Source organism: Pteronotus mesoamericanus, unplaced genomic scaffold (genome assembly GCF_021234165.1).
Source record: "Pteronotus mesoamericanus isolate MK-2021 breed Mesoamerican mustached bat unplaced genomic scaffold, CSHL_Meso_final scaffold_54, whole genome shotgun sequence".
Taxonomy (NCBI): domain Eukaryota; kingdom Metazoa; phylum Chordata; class Mammalia; order Chiroptera; family Mormoopidae; genus Pteronotus; species Pteronotus mesoamericanus.
Genome location: NW_026555321.1, coordinates 41,555,336 through 41,573,084, shown reverse-complemented (window position 1 = coordinate 41,573,084; position 17,749 = coordinate 41,555,336). Strand labels below are relative to the sequence as shown.

The following is a 17,749-nucleotide window of genomic DNA, read 5'->3' as shown; positions in this document are numbered from 1 at the left end:
CATCTGCAACCATTGAAATATTCTCTTTATAGAAGTTCACACCACAAAGTCAGGAAATCAAGACAGACCAACTTAAGAATCAGAAGCAAAAGAGAAGAGTCTCACAAATAATGGGAAGACAAAGAAATACGCCCCACTCGAATGGAAAGGAGGAATCCCCACAAAGAGAACTAAATGAAATAGAAGCAAGTAAACTCTCAGATATTGAGTTCCAAACAACGGTTCTAACGAAGCTCAATGAGCTCAGTGAGCTCAAAGAGAATTATCAAAAACTACAAGGAAACCACGAGGAACTTACTGCAAGCTATATCGGCATGAAAAAGGACATAGAAACTGTCATTAAGAGACAAGAGGAAATTAAGAATGCAATTTCTGAATTGACAAACACAGTAGAAGGAATCCAAAGAAGGTGATATGAAGCTGAGGACTGAATCAGCGAGCTGGAGGACAAGATAAAAAAAAAAGCTCCCAGAAAGAGCAAGAAAATGAAAAAAAGATTCAAAAAGTATGAAGAGGTATTTAGGGAAATGCAGGACCACCTGAAACATAATAATATCCATATAATAGGGATACCAGAAGGAGAAGAGGATGAGAAAGGGAGAGAGAACCTGTTTGAAAAAGTAATGATGGAAAACTTCCCTAATTGGAGGAGAGAAAAAGCCACACAAGTCCAGGAAGCACAGAGGGTCCCATTCAAGAGGAACCCAATGAGGCCCACTCTAAAATGGCCTCATCATTTTAAAATGGCAAATATCAAAGACAAACAGAGAATCCTAAAACAAGCAAGGGAGAAAGAGGTAGTAACATATTAGGGAGCCCCGATACAGCTAGCAGCTGACTTCTCAACAGAAACACTCCAAGTCAGAAGGGAATGGCAAGAAATATTCCAAGTAATGAAAAGCAAAGGCCTGCAACCAAGACTGCTCTACCCAGCAAGGCTCTCAATTAAAATGGAAGGCTAAATAAGGAGTTTCCCAGACAAAAGAAGGCTAAAATAATATACCTCCACCAAACCAGCACTGCAAAATATGCTAAAGAGACTGCTTTAAGATGAAGAAAAAGTTTTTATGAATACCTAGTTCGTTTCAGAGTTGCCAACACTTGATTATTTCCAATGTTTTTAATACTTATTAATCTGATTGTGACAACGATGTCATTTTAATTGTTCCTGTACTATTTGTTGAAACTAAACCTGTTTTAGTATATTTCTTGCCTATTTCTATTATTTTTTTTTTAAAGCTTTAAATGATTTTTTGGTATTCTTTATCCATTTATTGATTAAAGGTTTGTAGAACTTTTTTCCAAAAACACCAAAAAACACCCCAACAAAAAACCTATTAACCATGTTTTAGATATGTTGCAAATACTTTCCTATTCTATTCCTTGTCCTTTAACTTTTTTTATATGTACATTACTATATATTTAAATGTTTAATATAATCATATTGTCAATATTTACTTTATAGCTTCTGGGTTTGAATATTTTACTTCAGGTCATGAAAAATACTAGTTCTATTTTCTTCTAAAACTCTTTAGATTCTACATATTGATTTTTAACTTACCTGAACATTTCTTGCATAATGTGTGAATTTGGGCTCTATATTTATTTTTTTTAAAAAATGTTCTCTGTACCTATGAATCTGTTTCTGCTCTACTTCATTTATTTTATATTTTTAGATTTAATTGCTGATAGGTATGTATTTATTGCCATTTTATTATTCATATTTTTTATTTTTCCTTCTCATTCTTAAAGGTTCTTAAAAAAGACCCTATAACATTTCAGGTAATCAGGTAATACTGGTTTGGTGGCAGTAAACTCCTTTAGTTTTTCCTTATCTGGGAAGCTCTTTCTATGCCCTTTGATTCTAAATGATAGCCTTGCTGGGTAGAGTAATCATGATTGCAGGTCCTTCCTTTTCATGACTTTGAATAATTCTTTGCCAATCCCTTCTGGTCTGCAAAACTTCTGTTGAGAAATCAACTAACAGTCTTATGGGAGTTTCCTTGTAGGTAACTAACTACTTTTCTCTTGCTGCCTTTATAATTCTTTGTCTTTAACCTTTTGCATTTTAATTACGCTGTAGGTTCATCTTGTTTGGGACTCTCTGTGCTTCCTGGACTTGTATTTCTATTTCCTTCACCAAATTAGGAAAGTTTTTTTTTTCATTATTTTTTCAAATAAGTTTTTGATTTCTTGCTCTTCCTCTTCTTCTTCTGGCACCCCTATGATTTGAATGTTGGTATGTTTGGAGATGTCCCAGAGGCTCCTTATTCTATTCTAGTTCTTTTGAACTATTTTATCTTCTTGCTGTTCTGATTGAATGTTTTTTCTTGCTTATGTTCCAAATTGCTGATTTGAATCTCGGCTTCATCCCCTCCACTGTTGGTTCCCTGTGGATTTTTCTTTACTTCACTTAATGCAATCTTCATTTCTTCCTAGGTCTTTTTCATGCCGTTGAAGTAACCAATGAGTTCCTGGAGCATCCTGATAACCAGTATTTTGAATTCTGCATCTGATAGGCTGCTTATCTCCATTTTGCTTGGTTCTTTTTCTGGAGTTTTGTCCTGTTTTTTCATGTGGGCCATATTTCTTCATCTCCTCAATTTGGCAGCCTCTCTGTGTTTGTTTCTGTGTGTTAGGTAGAGCTGCTTTGATTCACTGTCTCAGTAGCATAGCCTATTGTAAGAAAAGGCAACCATCTAGATGAATGTCGCTTCTTTGGCTGTCAGACTTCCAAACTCCTTGATTTTCCAATTAGTTTGGGTGATGTTTGTTTCGTAGTTTAGTTGTAATTTTTGCTGTAGTTGTGCTCGAAGGCAAAGCATGTCTACCTACGCCTCCATCTTGACTGTAAGTCCCTTAATCTGGCATCAGTGGATTCAAGAAAACACAGAAGGCTGTCCCAGAAAGTAGGAAGAGCACAATAATGGACAATCCAGACATTTCTCAGAAACCCAAAGGCTGCCTCTAGGAAGCCTGTATAGAACCTAAGTGAGGTGTTCTTTCCCCAAGGTCCATGAGCTCCCAAATTATCTTCTAACTGAAGATTTTTACTAATTTCTAACTGAAATTTAGCATTTTCCTCTATTTTCTTGCATCCAGTACTGGTCCATGTGTGAAAACCCTAACCCAAGCAGAGCCAATCTTTTAGGAAATGACATTAGCACTTGAAGAGGTGGTCTATCCCCATCTTTCCCAAGACCTGCCAGCAGCCAGCCGGGTGGTCCAGGGAGCAGCCCCTTGCATGTGCCCCATTTAATTATTTTTCATTCCTATTGTGAATCTGGTCTATATCCTTCAAAATGACATATCTAAACTGTTACAAAGACTCAGACTAGCAGAGTGGTTAAGAGCTTGGGTTCTAGACCCTAGAATCAAGAGTCGGAATACCTCAGTTCAAATCCCAGCTCTACCATTTATTAGCTATGTGAACTTGGGCAAGTTAGCCTGGTCTAAATTTCCTGCGCCTTACTTTCCTCATAGGTTAGTATGGGAAAAGTGAACACCTATCTTGAACATCTATTTAAGGATTAGATTAACATGTAACACAGTTAGAACAGAGCATGGTATGTAGTACACCACAAGCATTAGTTAAGTTGTTACTCATTTTCCCTTGCTCCAGGCCCCTCTACATATTGTTGTATCACTCTTAATTGGTTTTGGTATGTCAGTACTCTGCACAGAACTCTCCTTGGCTTTCGATGGCCTACGGGTCCATGTCCTTAGTTTGGTAATCAAGGTACTCCACAACCTGGTACCACACTATCTACTCAGCTTCAGTTACCCAACATCTACTTTATACAAAATAAAAGGAAACAGACATATAAGGCAGAGATCCTCTCTTCCAGGGTCTGACAACTAATTACAAAAACAAGGCACAAACATAAAATCATCACAGAGAATGGATATTCACTATATCTGCTCTCCAAAAGAACTCTACGATCCAACAAAATTCATATTCACAGTGTTTGCTTGGAAGATGCCAAATTCATTAAAATTATCTGCTTTTATCTATTTTATTCCACTCTCATCCCCTCAATTCACACAAAAACAACCCAGAAAGCACTTTTCCTTAACTTGTATCTATCCACCCTTTCAAGTCCAATTCAAACAACTATCACTCTCTTGACATTTACACTTATATACTACTACCTTATCTCAATTAACTGTTCTCAAGGTGTATAGTCACCCCTTCTAAAATGTAAGCGCCTAAAAAGAAGAAATAACAATTTCTTACAGTTCTTGCCATTTCCTTCCCCTTCACCATCCCCTCCACTAAAATAGATCATGCTGGAACAGGTGCTCAAAAGTATGTGCTGAGTTTAAGTAAAAAAGTGAAACTGGAAGTAAACAACTATTACTACTACTACAATAAGACTAGAAATAGACTTCATACTGTGCCGACCACTAGACTATCACCTCCTCACAAAGCCTCAAACCAGGTGGGGCCATCCAAATCATGGAGGTTGTCCACTCACTATCCTTTCTCTGTAATCAACATATGGATAGATTTGCTTTTCAGTGGTACCTTGAGTCAATAGAGAGATTAATAACCATTCTACTATCTAATATCTAACTTGAAAAGCTTGACCTCCAAAAAGGATGATACACAGGGCCAGCATCCAAGCAGGGCAATATCCAACTACTACCTCAATATCCTCTAGTAGATAATTTGGGAAAGCTTATTAAAATCTACTTTGTGGTAAATCCATCACCCTGGCTCTGGCCAGGTAGCTCAGTTGGTTGGAGCATCATCCCAATACACCAAGGTTGCCAGTTTGATCCCTCGTCAGGGAACATACAAAGGGAGAGCCAAAACAACCTGGAATTATCTTCTGGAGGGTAGGCCTGTGGTAGTACAGGCTTCCCCTGCTAGATAAATGTTCTAGGAACCCCTCTGTATCAGTGTACCAATCGGCATTGTTTTGAGAGGTTGCATTGGGTTTCAGTGAATTTTTTTTGGAGACTCTTTCAATACATTTGCCCATTTCATGATGGGTGATTTACGAGCACACCTGTGCACACCTTTTTGCGTGTTCAGCAGATTTTGACCAAAAAAACGGCATGACCCCCCCATGTCCCGCCTACCCTATTCAGCTGATCTCACCCCAATTTTGTTTCCCTGTATGAAAAAAGTCCTCAAAGGGAAATGCTTTGCCAATGTGGAAGAGGTGAAACAAAAAATGTCAGAAGCACTAAAAGCACCAAAATCAACAAGTTCAAAAACTGTTTTGAGCAGTGGAAAGAACCCCTCAATAGGTGTATTGCATCAAACAGAGGGTAGTTGAAGGTGACTGAAGTTTAAACATGTAAGAATAAATATACAATTTTGTATAAATAAATTCCTGGTTTTTGTGGGCCTCCCCTCCTATAAGAATCAACCAATGAATGCATAAATAAGTGGAATAACAAATAAATGTCTCTTTCTCTCCCTTCCTCCTCCTCATATTCTCTCTCTTGCTTAAAAAAAAAAAGAAAGAAAAAAAGTCACCGTATAACATGCAGATTTTAAGTACCGTAACATATTCCATAAACTTAGTATTAAAAAGTTTCACCCAGCACTGACCAGTGTGGCTTAGTTGGTTGGGCGCTGTCCCACAAACAAACGGTTACAGGTTCAGTCTCCCATTTGAGGCAAGAGTGAGAGGCAACCAATCAGTGTTTCTCTCTCACATCATGTTTCTCTCCCTTTTTTCCTCCCTTTCCCCCACTCTAGAAATAAATAAAATCTTTAAAAAAAAAAGTGTCACCTACATTTATTTTCATGTGCCCACATTTCAAAAATTTTCTATAATGAACATGTATTCCTTGAAAAATCAGAAAGTTTCAAATTTTTATTATTTCTTCCAGATTTTAATGGGCCTCCCATAATGTCCAATGCAGAACACAATAATCACAAATGAAATTCAACCAAAGGGCCTATTACCTCAACTTGCCACCTCCCAGGTAAAGTGCAAATTTGGACAAAGCTTTCAACTTCGAATGTTCTAATTTTAAAAATTACTTCTACATATGCCAACCAACATGTGAAAAAATATTTCTCATTACCTTCTAAGACTCCGCAGCACTACAACAAATTGCAAAGAGCTGCCTAGATGGTTCCTCTTCCCCTGACTCCAAACACCCTCCTCCCTAAGTACTGAGCCCTTAATAAGGCCTAGGAAAGGGGTGTTAAGTGATTTATATGATTATCTCAATCATCAAACAAAAGTAAGTACCATTGTTATCCCCAGAAGAGAAAAACTGAGGCTCACAGATGTTTGGAAAAAAACTTGCCTGAGGAGATGCTTGCAGAGGGAGGGGATTCTTGAGCAGTACAAAAGAATTTGCTGGGAATAGCCCAGGGACTTTTGTTATTAGACAATTACAGCAGAAATCCTCAAACTGGTAATTTCACAGAGAAAACAATAAATAATATTTGGCCAAACTGTGAGTCTTCTTTGGAACTGTGTACCTCAAAAACAGATGCTCAATAAAAACCAGTTTGTTCAATTTTAAATTTTAAATAGTTAATTCCTAAAATAATTTGATCACATGGCAAAATCTGACAGGTTATTTGTTTTAACTAGATTAGGTGGTTCAATAGCCAACAATTATATCTACACCTAAAGTAGTGGCCTCATATTCTGAGTGTTTAAGAAAGCAGAAATAAAAAGGAAAAATGGGAGAAATAAGTTGTGTACCCTTTAAAGATGTCTGTCTAATAACAAATTTCATTAAAAATTTTAACATGCCATCACAATTTATACAACAAACATTCACTATTGATCTGGTCTTAGTCATCTTAAAATAACCAATTGTGGGGGTTTTAGTATAACCATGAAAAGCACAGTTCATGTAATCACTGTTCTGCAAATAAGCAAAAGGAAAAAAATCTGAATATCCTTTGAGTACTGAATCAAAGTAAAAAATGTGCATTTACAGAGTATGTACTTTAAGCAAACCTGTAATCTGATTAAGCTGGATTGTAACTGTTGCCCAGGGACATAACAGGCAAACATGTGAAAATGGTTGAGTTAAGGCACCATAGCAGTTAATTGATGTTTAAATATGATTGATGGAAAGATGAGTTCTATGAATATTCACTTTAAGTTATTATGGGTAATCTATGAAATCTTTTGGGCACCCAAACTTTAGTTTCCAGGGAGGGAAAAAAAGTGTCTGTTAACAGGTAAATGAGCATGTGCTATTATATGGAAAAACATACTTGCCATTTCTCATCTTACACACAGAATAGGATACAGATATTATGCAAGCACAGAGCACTTGGGCAATCTTTTCCTCCTTTCTTTGAAGAATGATTTATATAATAATTCTTTAATTCAGTAGCAACAGAGTATTACTTTCTTCTTTTTGAGGCTCAGGTTTCTTCTTCTTTTTCCCCCCCAAAACACTACTCTTGAAGACTTAAATTCTTCTTTTAAAAAAGACTTAATCATTTAACTCAAAAAGAGGGCGCAAAAGTCAGGAGGTGAAATCTGAGATATTCTTATTAGTCTTACATAACTTGCTCTAAGTTGGAATTGATTCCATAGCTCAACTAAAACCCAAGGTTTAAGCACAAAGATGAGCTCTTTAGCATATTCTCCACACACATAGTTTTAAAAACTGAAAGGGTCTTTATTGTTTTCCTTGTATTCTTAAAAATATAAGCACCCACATGTAGAGTAAATCAGGGTGCCAACATAAAAATGATAAAATGATCACACTTAAAGAGCACTGAATTCCTCCTATTGCATCTACGTAATGCAATAATTGATAGAATTGAATATAATTTCGGAAAATAAATTAATTTCCTAACACTGATTTTTAAATATCACCTGTGTAAGTATGCATAAAGTAGTTTTAGTAAGTGCTGCAGGCAACATCAAAAAGTTTTGTTTGCGAGTGAACGTAGGTACATGTGAACATAGGTATATGTTCACTCAGCTTGCAAACAAAACTGTGAAAATGTACTCATGCCTAATTAAATTGGCTTTGATAACTGCAAATCACTCCTTCATGGGTATGTATGTATCAGATCTTTCAACTTTACACAAACCATGGCCCTTACTAGACAGGCCTGATCTGAACTCCACTAAAAGCTACCTGTTAACTACATCTCACCAGACACTTGAGACCCAGTATAATAATGGCCACAGATTCCCCGCATTGCTTTGGGAACTGCTGCTTGCCTAATCAAACTCTGAACTGCAAATACACCTTTCTAAAAAGACTGAAAGCAAGAAGCCAAGCTTCACTAGTTTTCCTAAACGAATTAGGGTTTGGGATTTCACTGGGAATGACCACATTATCAAGATGCCATCGCCCTTCCGAGACATTTAATTACAATACCTTCTCTGTTTTCCATTCAACCACCTCAATTAAATTTCCACTGGAACCAGACACACAAAAAGTTGATTCCGTGGCCTTGCTGAAAGTCTCATGTAGTGCAAACCCTGGGATCCGGCATACATTATGCAAAAAGAGCAAACGGAAACAAAAAGAAATGATTGTTAAACAACGTGGTGACTTTACCTTGCCCGTCTTGTGATCAAACCAGACGAGAGCATGGTTCCTTGACAGCACTTTGCAATCAAAGGTAGCATTATTCTGCGCGGGTCGACAGCGGGCCACGGAGCGGCCGATTTTAATGGGCTCGTCCAGGTAGACATGACGCTCCTGAAACGGGTGCGAGTTCGGGCGGCAAGTGAAGATGGCCAAGGCTGACGGCATGGAGGACAGACTGGGGGTGTCTCTCCTATCAAGGGACAAAGAGGAGTTCCACCGGATCCGGACTGCCCTTCACAAGCCTATACCCCTATCCCCCCCAAAATTTTATATTAAAACAAACTGCGCATTGTCTAAGCATAACCAGTGAACATCAACAACTCTTCACTTGAGTGGGAAGACAAGCCAGTGCAAGCCCCATCACCTTCTTTAAAGACCAGAAGCGCCCTGATCAAAAAAAGTCCCCAAATGCCAGCTTTCAGTCCATCTTCTTCCCTGGGAAGACAAGGCTCAAACATCGGACAGCTTCAGCCAAGAAAACTCCTGGAAGACGGTTTGGGAACTGGAGGTATCCAAGCAGATGAGTCACACACCAATTCTTGTGTTTTGTTTGGGATCGCTGCCGCTTTTCCCCCTCGGTGGCGGAAATGTTGCAGCACTGCAGCATGAAGGAAGGGTCGGTTCGATGCGGCCAAGAAGGTCCTTTCGGGGCGAAGGGAGGTGTAGCCGGCAGCCACCACCCGTCCTCTAGGGCCTCGGAAGTGGAAGGGTCAGAGGGGTCCGAGGGGGTCTAGACAGCCAGCGGGACAGTCTGCATTGCCCCAGATGCGCGGAGGCCGCCGGGAGGTGCCACGGGATCTCCGGCTGGCACAAGCCGAGGCGCCGGTGGCTGGGGTCCTTGGCACGGGGTGCAGGGAACCGCAGGGGCGCGGGGAGCGGCCGACTAGGGACTCCCGGGCACCTGGCGGGCGTGCCCGGGACCAGGGCGGGGATCCGGCTTCGCAGGCCGGTGCTGAACGAGCTAGGCGCGACCCCGGGGAGACTCGGGGGTCTCCGCCCGCAGGAAGTTGATCCCTGGACGCCTGGGCTCTTGGCTACTGGTCAGCACATCGGCCGCCTCTTCTCAGGGTCGCCCCCGCGAGGGTCGCATCTCAGGAGCAGCAGCCCCAGCTCCAGGCGGACGAAGCAGTGGGGGAGGGAGGCTGGCCCAGAGGTTCGGGGAGAGGCCTGGAGGCCCCGGGCTGAGTCCGTCCCAGCCTCCACCACTCTTGGCGGGTGGGACACACTCAGGCTTTGCCAGGCGAGGCAGGAAACTTTCCGACCTGGTAAGGAAACACCAAAACAAACGGCCGTCAAGCGCCGGTGCCCGCCCGCCTCAGCTTTCGCCCCCCTCAACCCACACCCCCACCAGCCCTCACTATTGGCCGCAAACTCGGCTGACCTCTCCGCGGACGGGCTGCGGGAATTTGAAGTCCGGACGCCACGACAGGTCCAGTTTTCCTTGCCGCCGCCTCACCTAACCTTGCCAGCGCCAGCCGCCATAGTGACTCTGACTGAAACCTACCGGGTGCACAGCCACGGGAACGCGCACCCTTCAAGGGTCCTCCTAACCCCTCTCCCGCGCCGTAGTGCGGAGACGTCACGTGATCGACGCCGTGGAAGCCATGATGGTCAGGGGCAGAAAAGAGGGCAAACTAATTTTTAACTCCCGACGCCATGTTAGTTAAGGGCCGGAAGCTTCAAACGATGAGGCAAAGCTCTATGACCATTTTGGTTAAGGGCAAGAAAGAATTTGACCCTTTGAAGGCTTATAAAATGTGTCAACTTCCTACTTTACCATCTTGGTAGGAAGGCACCAACTTACACTAAGTTTTATTTACTATAACCCTCGTTGAAAATACTAACGAGCAAAGAGAACAGACACATCCAAAGGAGATGTTATTAATTTTATCTGTGGGCGGTACAGTTTCCCCACAGCTGCTTTAGGATTAAGTAACCAATTTCCCACAAGTCCTAGGATTTGTGCATGAGAGGGTCCATTCTCCACCTGCTAAAGTCTTCCCGTTGTGTAGAATGCCCTTAGAAAAACTCTTTTGTCAGTCCCCGCATTCCATTTTGAGTGACCTGTCTTCTCAGTAGACTTATTATTGACCCCAGGGTTCGAAAGCAGATTCTACTCCAGAAAGAGTGTGACTTCAACAAGTTTAATTCCTGTCCTGGTTAGTGTGACTCAGTGGATGGAATACTGACCTGTGAACCAAGGGGTCACCGGTCAGGGCACATGCCTGGGTTGTCAGCTGGGTCCCCAGTTGGGGGCGTGCAAGAGTCAATCACACATTGATGTTTCTCTCCCTCTCTTTCTCCCTCCCTTACCCTCTCTAAATTAATAAATAAATAAATAAATAAATAAATAAATAAATAAATGTTTTAAATTTTAAAAAATTAAATTAAAAATAAAATAAAATCATGCTCCTTCTAGAGAGATGTCTGAAAAATTTCCAATATGATAAAAAGGGATATTTCCCCCACTCATTATATTACAGTAGATGAGACATCGTATGATCTTGAGAAGGAAAACCTGAAAAGCCTTGAAGACAGCTTCAAGAAAAGATGATGGATAAAAGTCTTACTTAGAATGAATGGTGACTTCGTCAGATTCCTATGACAGCAAACTCCACCACTGTAATCTTAAATTCCCAAACCTTTTCAAGCCTGGTTTTCTCATCTATAGCATGAAGATAATTCTAAACTCATCTGTTAATATGAGAATTCAAGGTAATCACCCACGTTAACAGAGTAGTTAGTCTTCATTCCAGTACTGACATGTAAGACTTTGGCCCTGTCCTAAACTTTGTGCTGGGCCCTGGGTGAACAAAACCTTAATTCCTGCCCTCTGAGAGCACACTCAGGGATTGTGGGATAGGGATGGGAGTATGGGGGATGACAAACTCGGATACAGCTTACTTTGATGTAACTAGGGCTAATAAATGGGGGCAAGCACATGATGCTGAAGGGAGGGGGCACCCTTTTAGAGAAGGTAACTAAACTGAAGGAAGGAAGGCAGGAAAATCACAGTAAATGTATTTGCTGAATATCCGCATAAATTTTCAGAAAGAAGGAATAGCAAGAAAAAGAACAAGGCTATTTGAAACAACAAACCAATGTGCTTGACACCTAATAGTGACTCAATAAATATTTGATACATGAATAAAAATTACATACTGTTACTCATTATTACAGGATGAAGGAGGAGTGGCACAAAGTAAGTCTGGAGAGAAGAATACATCCTACAAAAGTATATAAGAGAACTTGTATACTTTTCTGAGACTTCACTAATTCAGCAAATATATATTGAACTACTACTGTGTCCAACATACTTTATTCTAGAGAAAAATTAGGATATGTTGAAAAGTTTTAAAATAAGAGGATGAGAAGTTTTATTTCAAGTAACTTGTGTGTAATAAAGTAGTATAGATCCTTCCACATATTTCTAATGAGTTCTGTACATCAATTTATAAGCCATTTATGCATTCTTTCATGTATTCATTCTATAAAGATTTAATTGAATACCTACTGGGCAGCAGATACATTGAAAGGCCCTGGAACTACAACACTGGAAAAAAGAAAAAAAGAGTCCCTCAAGTTGCTCACAATTTAGGTGCTGACACAATAAGATCCTTGCCATAATGAGTATATGAAGATTAATGGAACTATGGCCTAGATGGCAGCATAAGTAAACGGGGTTGGGGAGAGGATATCTTAAGTAGGGCATGGGTGGCAGCTGACCTTAGTGTGCACCAGAACCAGTGCATTCAGTGGACAGCTTCAGAACATGTTGAAGCACCACCCATCCACCTCTGCAAATGACACAATCAAGGGGTGAACTCAGCGAGTACCAGAGCCCTGCTGAAGTAAGTAAGGCTTGCTCTGTGGGGCTGGTGCCTACAGAGCTGATCTTCCACTGTGGTCACAGGAGGTTGCAGCTGGTTCTTGTAGCCAATTGGCCTGAAACTAAATGCCTCCCACTGACATGCCAACAGTGATCACTGCTCAACTACAACAGGAAGGTGTACACAGCCCACATGAGGTGGAGGGTTCACCTGGATTGCCCAGCTCAGGTGAACAGGAAAATTGTGCTACTGGACCCTGCAGGACACCTACTACATTAGGCCACACTACAAAGCCCAGGAGAGAAAGTAGCTCTACCTAATACATAGAAACAAACACAGGTAGGCTGCCAAAACAAGGAGACAAAGAAAGATGTCCCAAAAGAAAGAACGAACAAAACTCTAGAAAAAGGACAGACTGGAGACAAGCAATCTAGAAAATGAAGATTTCAAAACACTGGGTATAAGGATGCTCAAAGAACTTAGAATTTCAATGGCATAAAAAGGGACATGAAAACCATAAAAAGTGCCATGGAAACCATAAAAAAGAACCACTCAGAAACAAAGGATACATTACCTATAATCAAGAATAATTTACAGGGAGTTCGCAGTACAGCAGATGAAGGCAATAATCAAATTGGTAATGTGGAATAGAAGAAAACAAAAAACACCCAATGAGAACAAAGAAATCAAGGTAAGGTAAAGGGCCTCTGGGACAACTTCTGGTGTACCAGCATTTGCATCATGAGGCTGTCTGAAGGAGAAGGCAGAGCAATAAACTGAAAGCCTATCTGAAAAAATAATGACAGAAAACTTCCCTGACCAGGTGAAGGAAATAGACATAGACGTCCAGGCAGCACAATGTCAAACAATGTGAACACAAAGAGGCCCATACCAAGACACATTATAATTAAAATGCAAAAGGTTAAAGACAAAGAGGGAATTTTTAAAATTTTTATTACTTTTAGAAAGAGAGGAAAGGAGAAGGAAAGACAGAAAAATTGATTTGTTGTTCCACTTATTTATGCATTCATATGTTGATTCTTATATATGCCTTGACTGAGGATCAAACCCACAACTTTGGTGTATAGAGATAATGCTCTAACATACTGAGCTACTTGGCAAGGGCCCCAAAGAGAGAATCTTAAGCAGCAAGAGAAAAGCAGTTAGTTACTTACAAGGGAGCTCCCATAAGACTGTCAGCTGATTTCTCAACAGAAACTTTGCTGGCCAGAAGGGACTGGCAAGAAATATACAAAGTGATGAAAAGTAAGGACCTGCAACTAAGATTACTCTACCCAGCAAAGCTATCCTTTACAATTGAAAAACAGAGAGCTTCCCAGACAAGGAAAAGCTAAAGGAATTCATCACCACCCAAGAAGTATTACATAAAATGTTAAAGGGTCTTCTTTAAGAAGGGAAAAAAAGACCAAAAGTAAGAACAATAAAATGGCAATACATACATATCTATCAATAAATGAATCTAAAAAAACAAAATAAAGAAGCAGAACAGAAACAGATTCATAGATTCAGAGAACATTTTGAAAGTTGTCGGAAGGAAGGCTGTTGGGGGGATGGGTGTAAAAGGTGAAGGTATTAAGAAGTACAAATTGGTTGTAACAGAATAACTTACATAATTAATCTAGAATATTAATTTAGAATAATGTAATAAACAGAATGTAAAGCATAGGAAATATGGTGTCAGATGCATACTAGATTTATCAGGATAATCACCTAGTAAATTATATAATGTTTAATCACTCGGGTATACACCTGAAACTAATATAATATTGTATGTCAACTATGTTTGAAAAATAAAAAAAATGATTTAAAAAAAAGTAATGGAAATATAGTAGAATAGGTTAAACTGAGATTTGAAAAGATGGTAGGGGTAGGCCAGCTACTCGGGTAGTAGTGGGATAACAAAATTTTAAGCCAAGAAAACATAAAGAAAATCCAGAAACTTGAGACAATAGGACTTTAGAAGAATTACAAGTAGTCTGCATTACTGGAGCATGAGGTGTAGGGGTCAAGGAGAAAGGCACAAAAGTGTGGTTTCAGTTGCTGAAGAACTTGGAAGCAATCTAATGATTTCAGAACATTTCCATCTTTTTCCTAGACGGTCAAAGTAGAGTAGTAAAAATCCAGGTTTCAGAATCAAATATTGCATCACCATTTACCAGCACTGTAAATGGTAAATTGTTTAACTTCTCTGAGTTTCATATCCTCATTTGAAAAAAGTAGATAATACCTCACAGAGTCTTGTTAGGGTTAAATAAAATATTGCAAGACAAAGTGATTACCATGATGCCTGGAAAATAGTTTAGTATTACTAAGTGTAAGAATTCTCCCATCTTGCCACATACAGGAAGGAGCAAGTTGCATTATGCCTAATTTATCTATAGAGAAACTTGTCCATATATGTGGGAACAAAAGTGTTTCTATATGTTCAGTTCTACTACAATAACTCTTAAAATTAATGTTTAACAATAAGAATAGAATAGGCTTTTTCTGCAAGAAAATCTTGGATTACTATAACCTGTCAGGATAAGGGATCCTACCAAGCTATGCAGGGTGCTGGAAATGCCAAAATGACACTGAAGGCGTTCTTCACCCGCTGGTATTTGGCAGGCACAGAAAAAACTTAAGAAATCTCATACATGAGATATTTAGAATTCTAAGCCATGTGGGTGTTCCTCTCTATGATTCTATATCCATACAGTATTTTAATTAAATAAAAAACATCATGTTTTGAGAAATTTAGAATGGTGGTATTTCCCAATGTTGTAGCTTTCTCTCTTTTATTTTTATCTTTTTTTGATAGACAAATATCTATTAGTACTGCTATGAAACATGCTGCTTTTCAATCTTGGAAAAGCAGAGAATTGTAAATTTATTACCCTGATACCATGAAAGACAGGCAATTATTAGCATTTCAGATGTGTAGGAGACAACTCTTTAAACTTACTTAAAATACAACACTCCCTAAGTGATAATGACCTAATTGGACTTTAACCAATGACATTTGATATAATGAATTATGGAACACTTGCATAACTGCTTAGGATGAGTATTTGGATTGGAAATATAGATAAGCAAACTAATTAAAGAGGAGGCCTGAAGAATCAAAGATTAAAATTGAGAGTATATGATATTTTTAATGGCACACACTGGCTTATTAAAACAAAGTTTGATCCTTTTCCCAATAAGGAAAGCTCTCTTCACCGGGGAGATTCTAATGAGTGGAAATACCCTGTAATTTCCCAGGTGCCCAGGGTGGAGTGGCCCAAACATTCCAGAAGTACTGCTCATCTCTTTTTGGCTTCCTGGTTCTACAGGAAATAAAAAAATAATAATAATTATCTGAAGACAAGTAAAGACATTTATTTTTCAATTAGCAATCTTTTTCTGTGAACATAAAGAGAGAGTATCAGAATATTAACTCTCAAAAGGATCACAGAAAACTAATCTAGCTCCCTCATTTTGCAGGCAAAGAACCTGAGGTTCAGAGAAAGAACCTTATTGACTGTGTATTTGCCATGTGATAAGGCAGTTTTCTCATGACATCTCTGTGTGGTATTAATCCCATTTTATAAGTAGGAAAGCTGAGACCTAAAGAGATTCAGTGATTGATCATAAATTGGCATGCTAGATCTCAAGTACATGCTGTTTTTTAAAAAAATCTTTACTGATTTTTTTTGGGGGGGAGGGGTTGATAAAACATAATACACATTCATTGCACATATTTTTTTAAAAAGCAAAGTAAGGAAAAGTAAGTCTTCTCCAGCCTTATCATAAATCCTCAGTTTGTAACCACTGTTAACAGTTTGTGAACTACATCCTTCCAGATGTTTTTCTAAGCCACATGAGGCACGCCCTTTTAAAAAATTCCACATTATTTATTAAAAATGAAAAAATAAACAGTAAGAACCTTATTTCTAGAAGTGGTAAATACTTTATATCAATAGCAAAAAGCCAGTATGGGGGGAAAGGAAAGAATGGAAAAAATTATGTTTATTTTTATTATTTTTGTATGTTCCCTTTTGATTACTGAAAGTGTTTTCCTACTTTTAATAGTCAATTTAAGAATGTTCCTTGAAATGCAGCAAATGCTTAAGGAAAACACAGATGGGTCAGAAAGCTATATAGGGCATTTTCTTTCTGAATTTTTATTGGTATATCTGGGCTTGTTTTTAAATAACTTAGTTAAATAACCAATTAAAATATCAGAGAGAGTTTATATGTGGTGGTTTTGTTCATCTAGTGACCTTGAAAATATATTTTAAGACCCCAGCCAGGTTGCTCAGTTGATTAGAACATTGTCCTGATATTCCAAGGTTGTGGGTTCAAGGTACATACAAGAATCAAGCAACGGACGCATAAGTGAGTGGAAAAACAAACTGATTCTCTCTCTCTCCCCTTTCTCTCTCTCTTTCTCTCCCTTGCTGAGTCTCCCTTCCTCCCTCTATAAAAAAAAAACAATTAAAAATAGATATTTTAAAAGTGTATTCTTTGTTCTGGGAAAACTACGATATTTTTGTATCATTATTTTTTAATATAATTATTTATTTCTTTTTAATAAGCTCCATCAGAACTTTTGTTTTAGAGAAATGCATTGCTCCTACTACTGTACAACGCTGTCACTGATAATGGTCAACAACATCTCACCAAGTGACTATACTTTGGACAATGGACAGATTTCTCAGACATCTTTTTAAGTGAAACCAGACAGGTCCATCTCCCCCATTTTCTGGGAGCTAGTTATATAACTTGGTATGAGTGGTAAAGTTGGTTGCAGAAAAAAACTTGCATTGATTTTGTAACTTATCATTCCCTTTAGCTTAGATGCTGCAGTTATTCTTGAAAATAATGATGAAAATAAAATATAGAATCTATATCCATTAAAATTTTACATTTTATTATAACTTTTTATTAAAAATGTTCAAATATACAGGAAAACAAATAAAATTACTATATATGTGTGTGTACACACACAGACACACACACATATATATAATCTGCCTTGGATTCAAAGTTGTTATCACTTGGATATATTTTCCTTATTTTTCTATGAGTGTGTTTTCAGAACTCTTTGACACTAAGTTTCAGGCATCATTACGCTTTATTCCAAAATAAATTAGCATGCATTTCCTAGCAATATATTCTCCTAAATAACCACAATATATGTTTTTTAAGTATTTTATTTTCAATGTACAGCACTTACAAAACAGAAAATATAAAGAAAAATTATCCATAGTTCCACTGCCCAAAGATAATCACTGCAAGCAGTTTGGTGCTATAGAGAAAAATGGTATCATTTTGTACCTATTACTTTATCCACACAAAATGAAATATCACTATTTTTTTTCATC

The 17,749-nt window shown here is 38.7% G+C and overlaps 1 protein-coding gene across 22 annotated transcripts in view; it reads right to left on the bottom strand.

The window, feature by feature from the left end:
• SLMAP (sarcolemma associated protein) overlaps window positions 1–10,104 on the bottom strand; it is a 142,485-nt gene extending 132,381 nt beyond the window's left edge. For all 22 annotated transcript variants that reach the window (XM_054595701.1, XM_054595713.1, XM_054595705.1 and 19 more), the window contains exons 1-2: window positions 9,932–10,104; window positions 8,518–9,812 (exon numbers count right to left, since the gene is read on the bottom strand). In XM_054595701.1, the coding sequence (XP_054451676.1) occupies window positions 8,518–8,715 (198 nt within the window). In that variant the 5' untranslated portion in view covers window positions 8,716–9,812; window positions 9,932–10,104. The remainder of the gene's footprint in view (window positions 1–8,517; window positions 9,813–9,931) is intronic.
• Window positions 10,105–17,749: the final 7,645 nt, after the last annotated feature.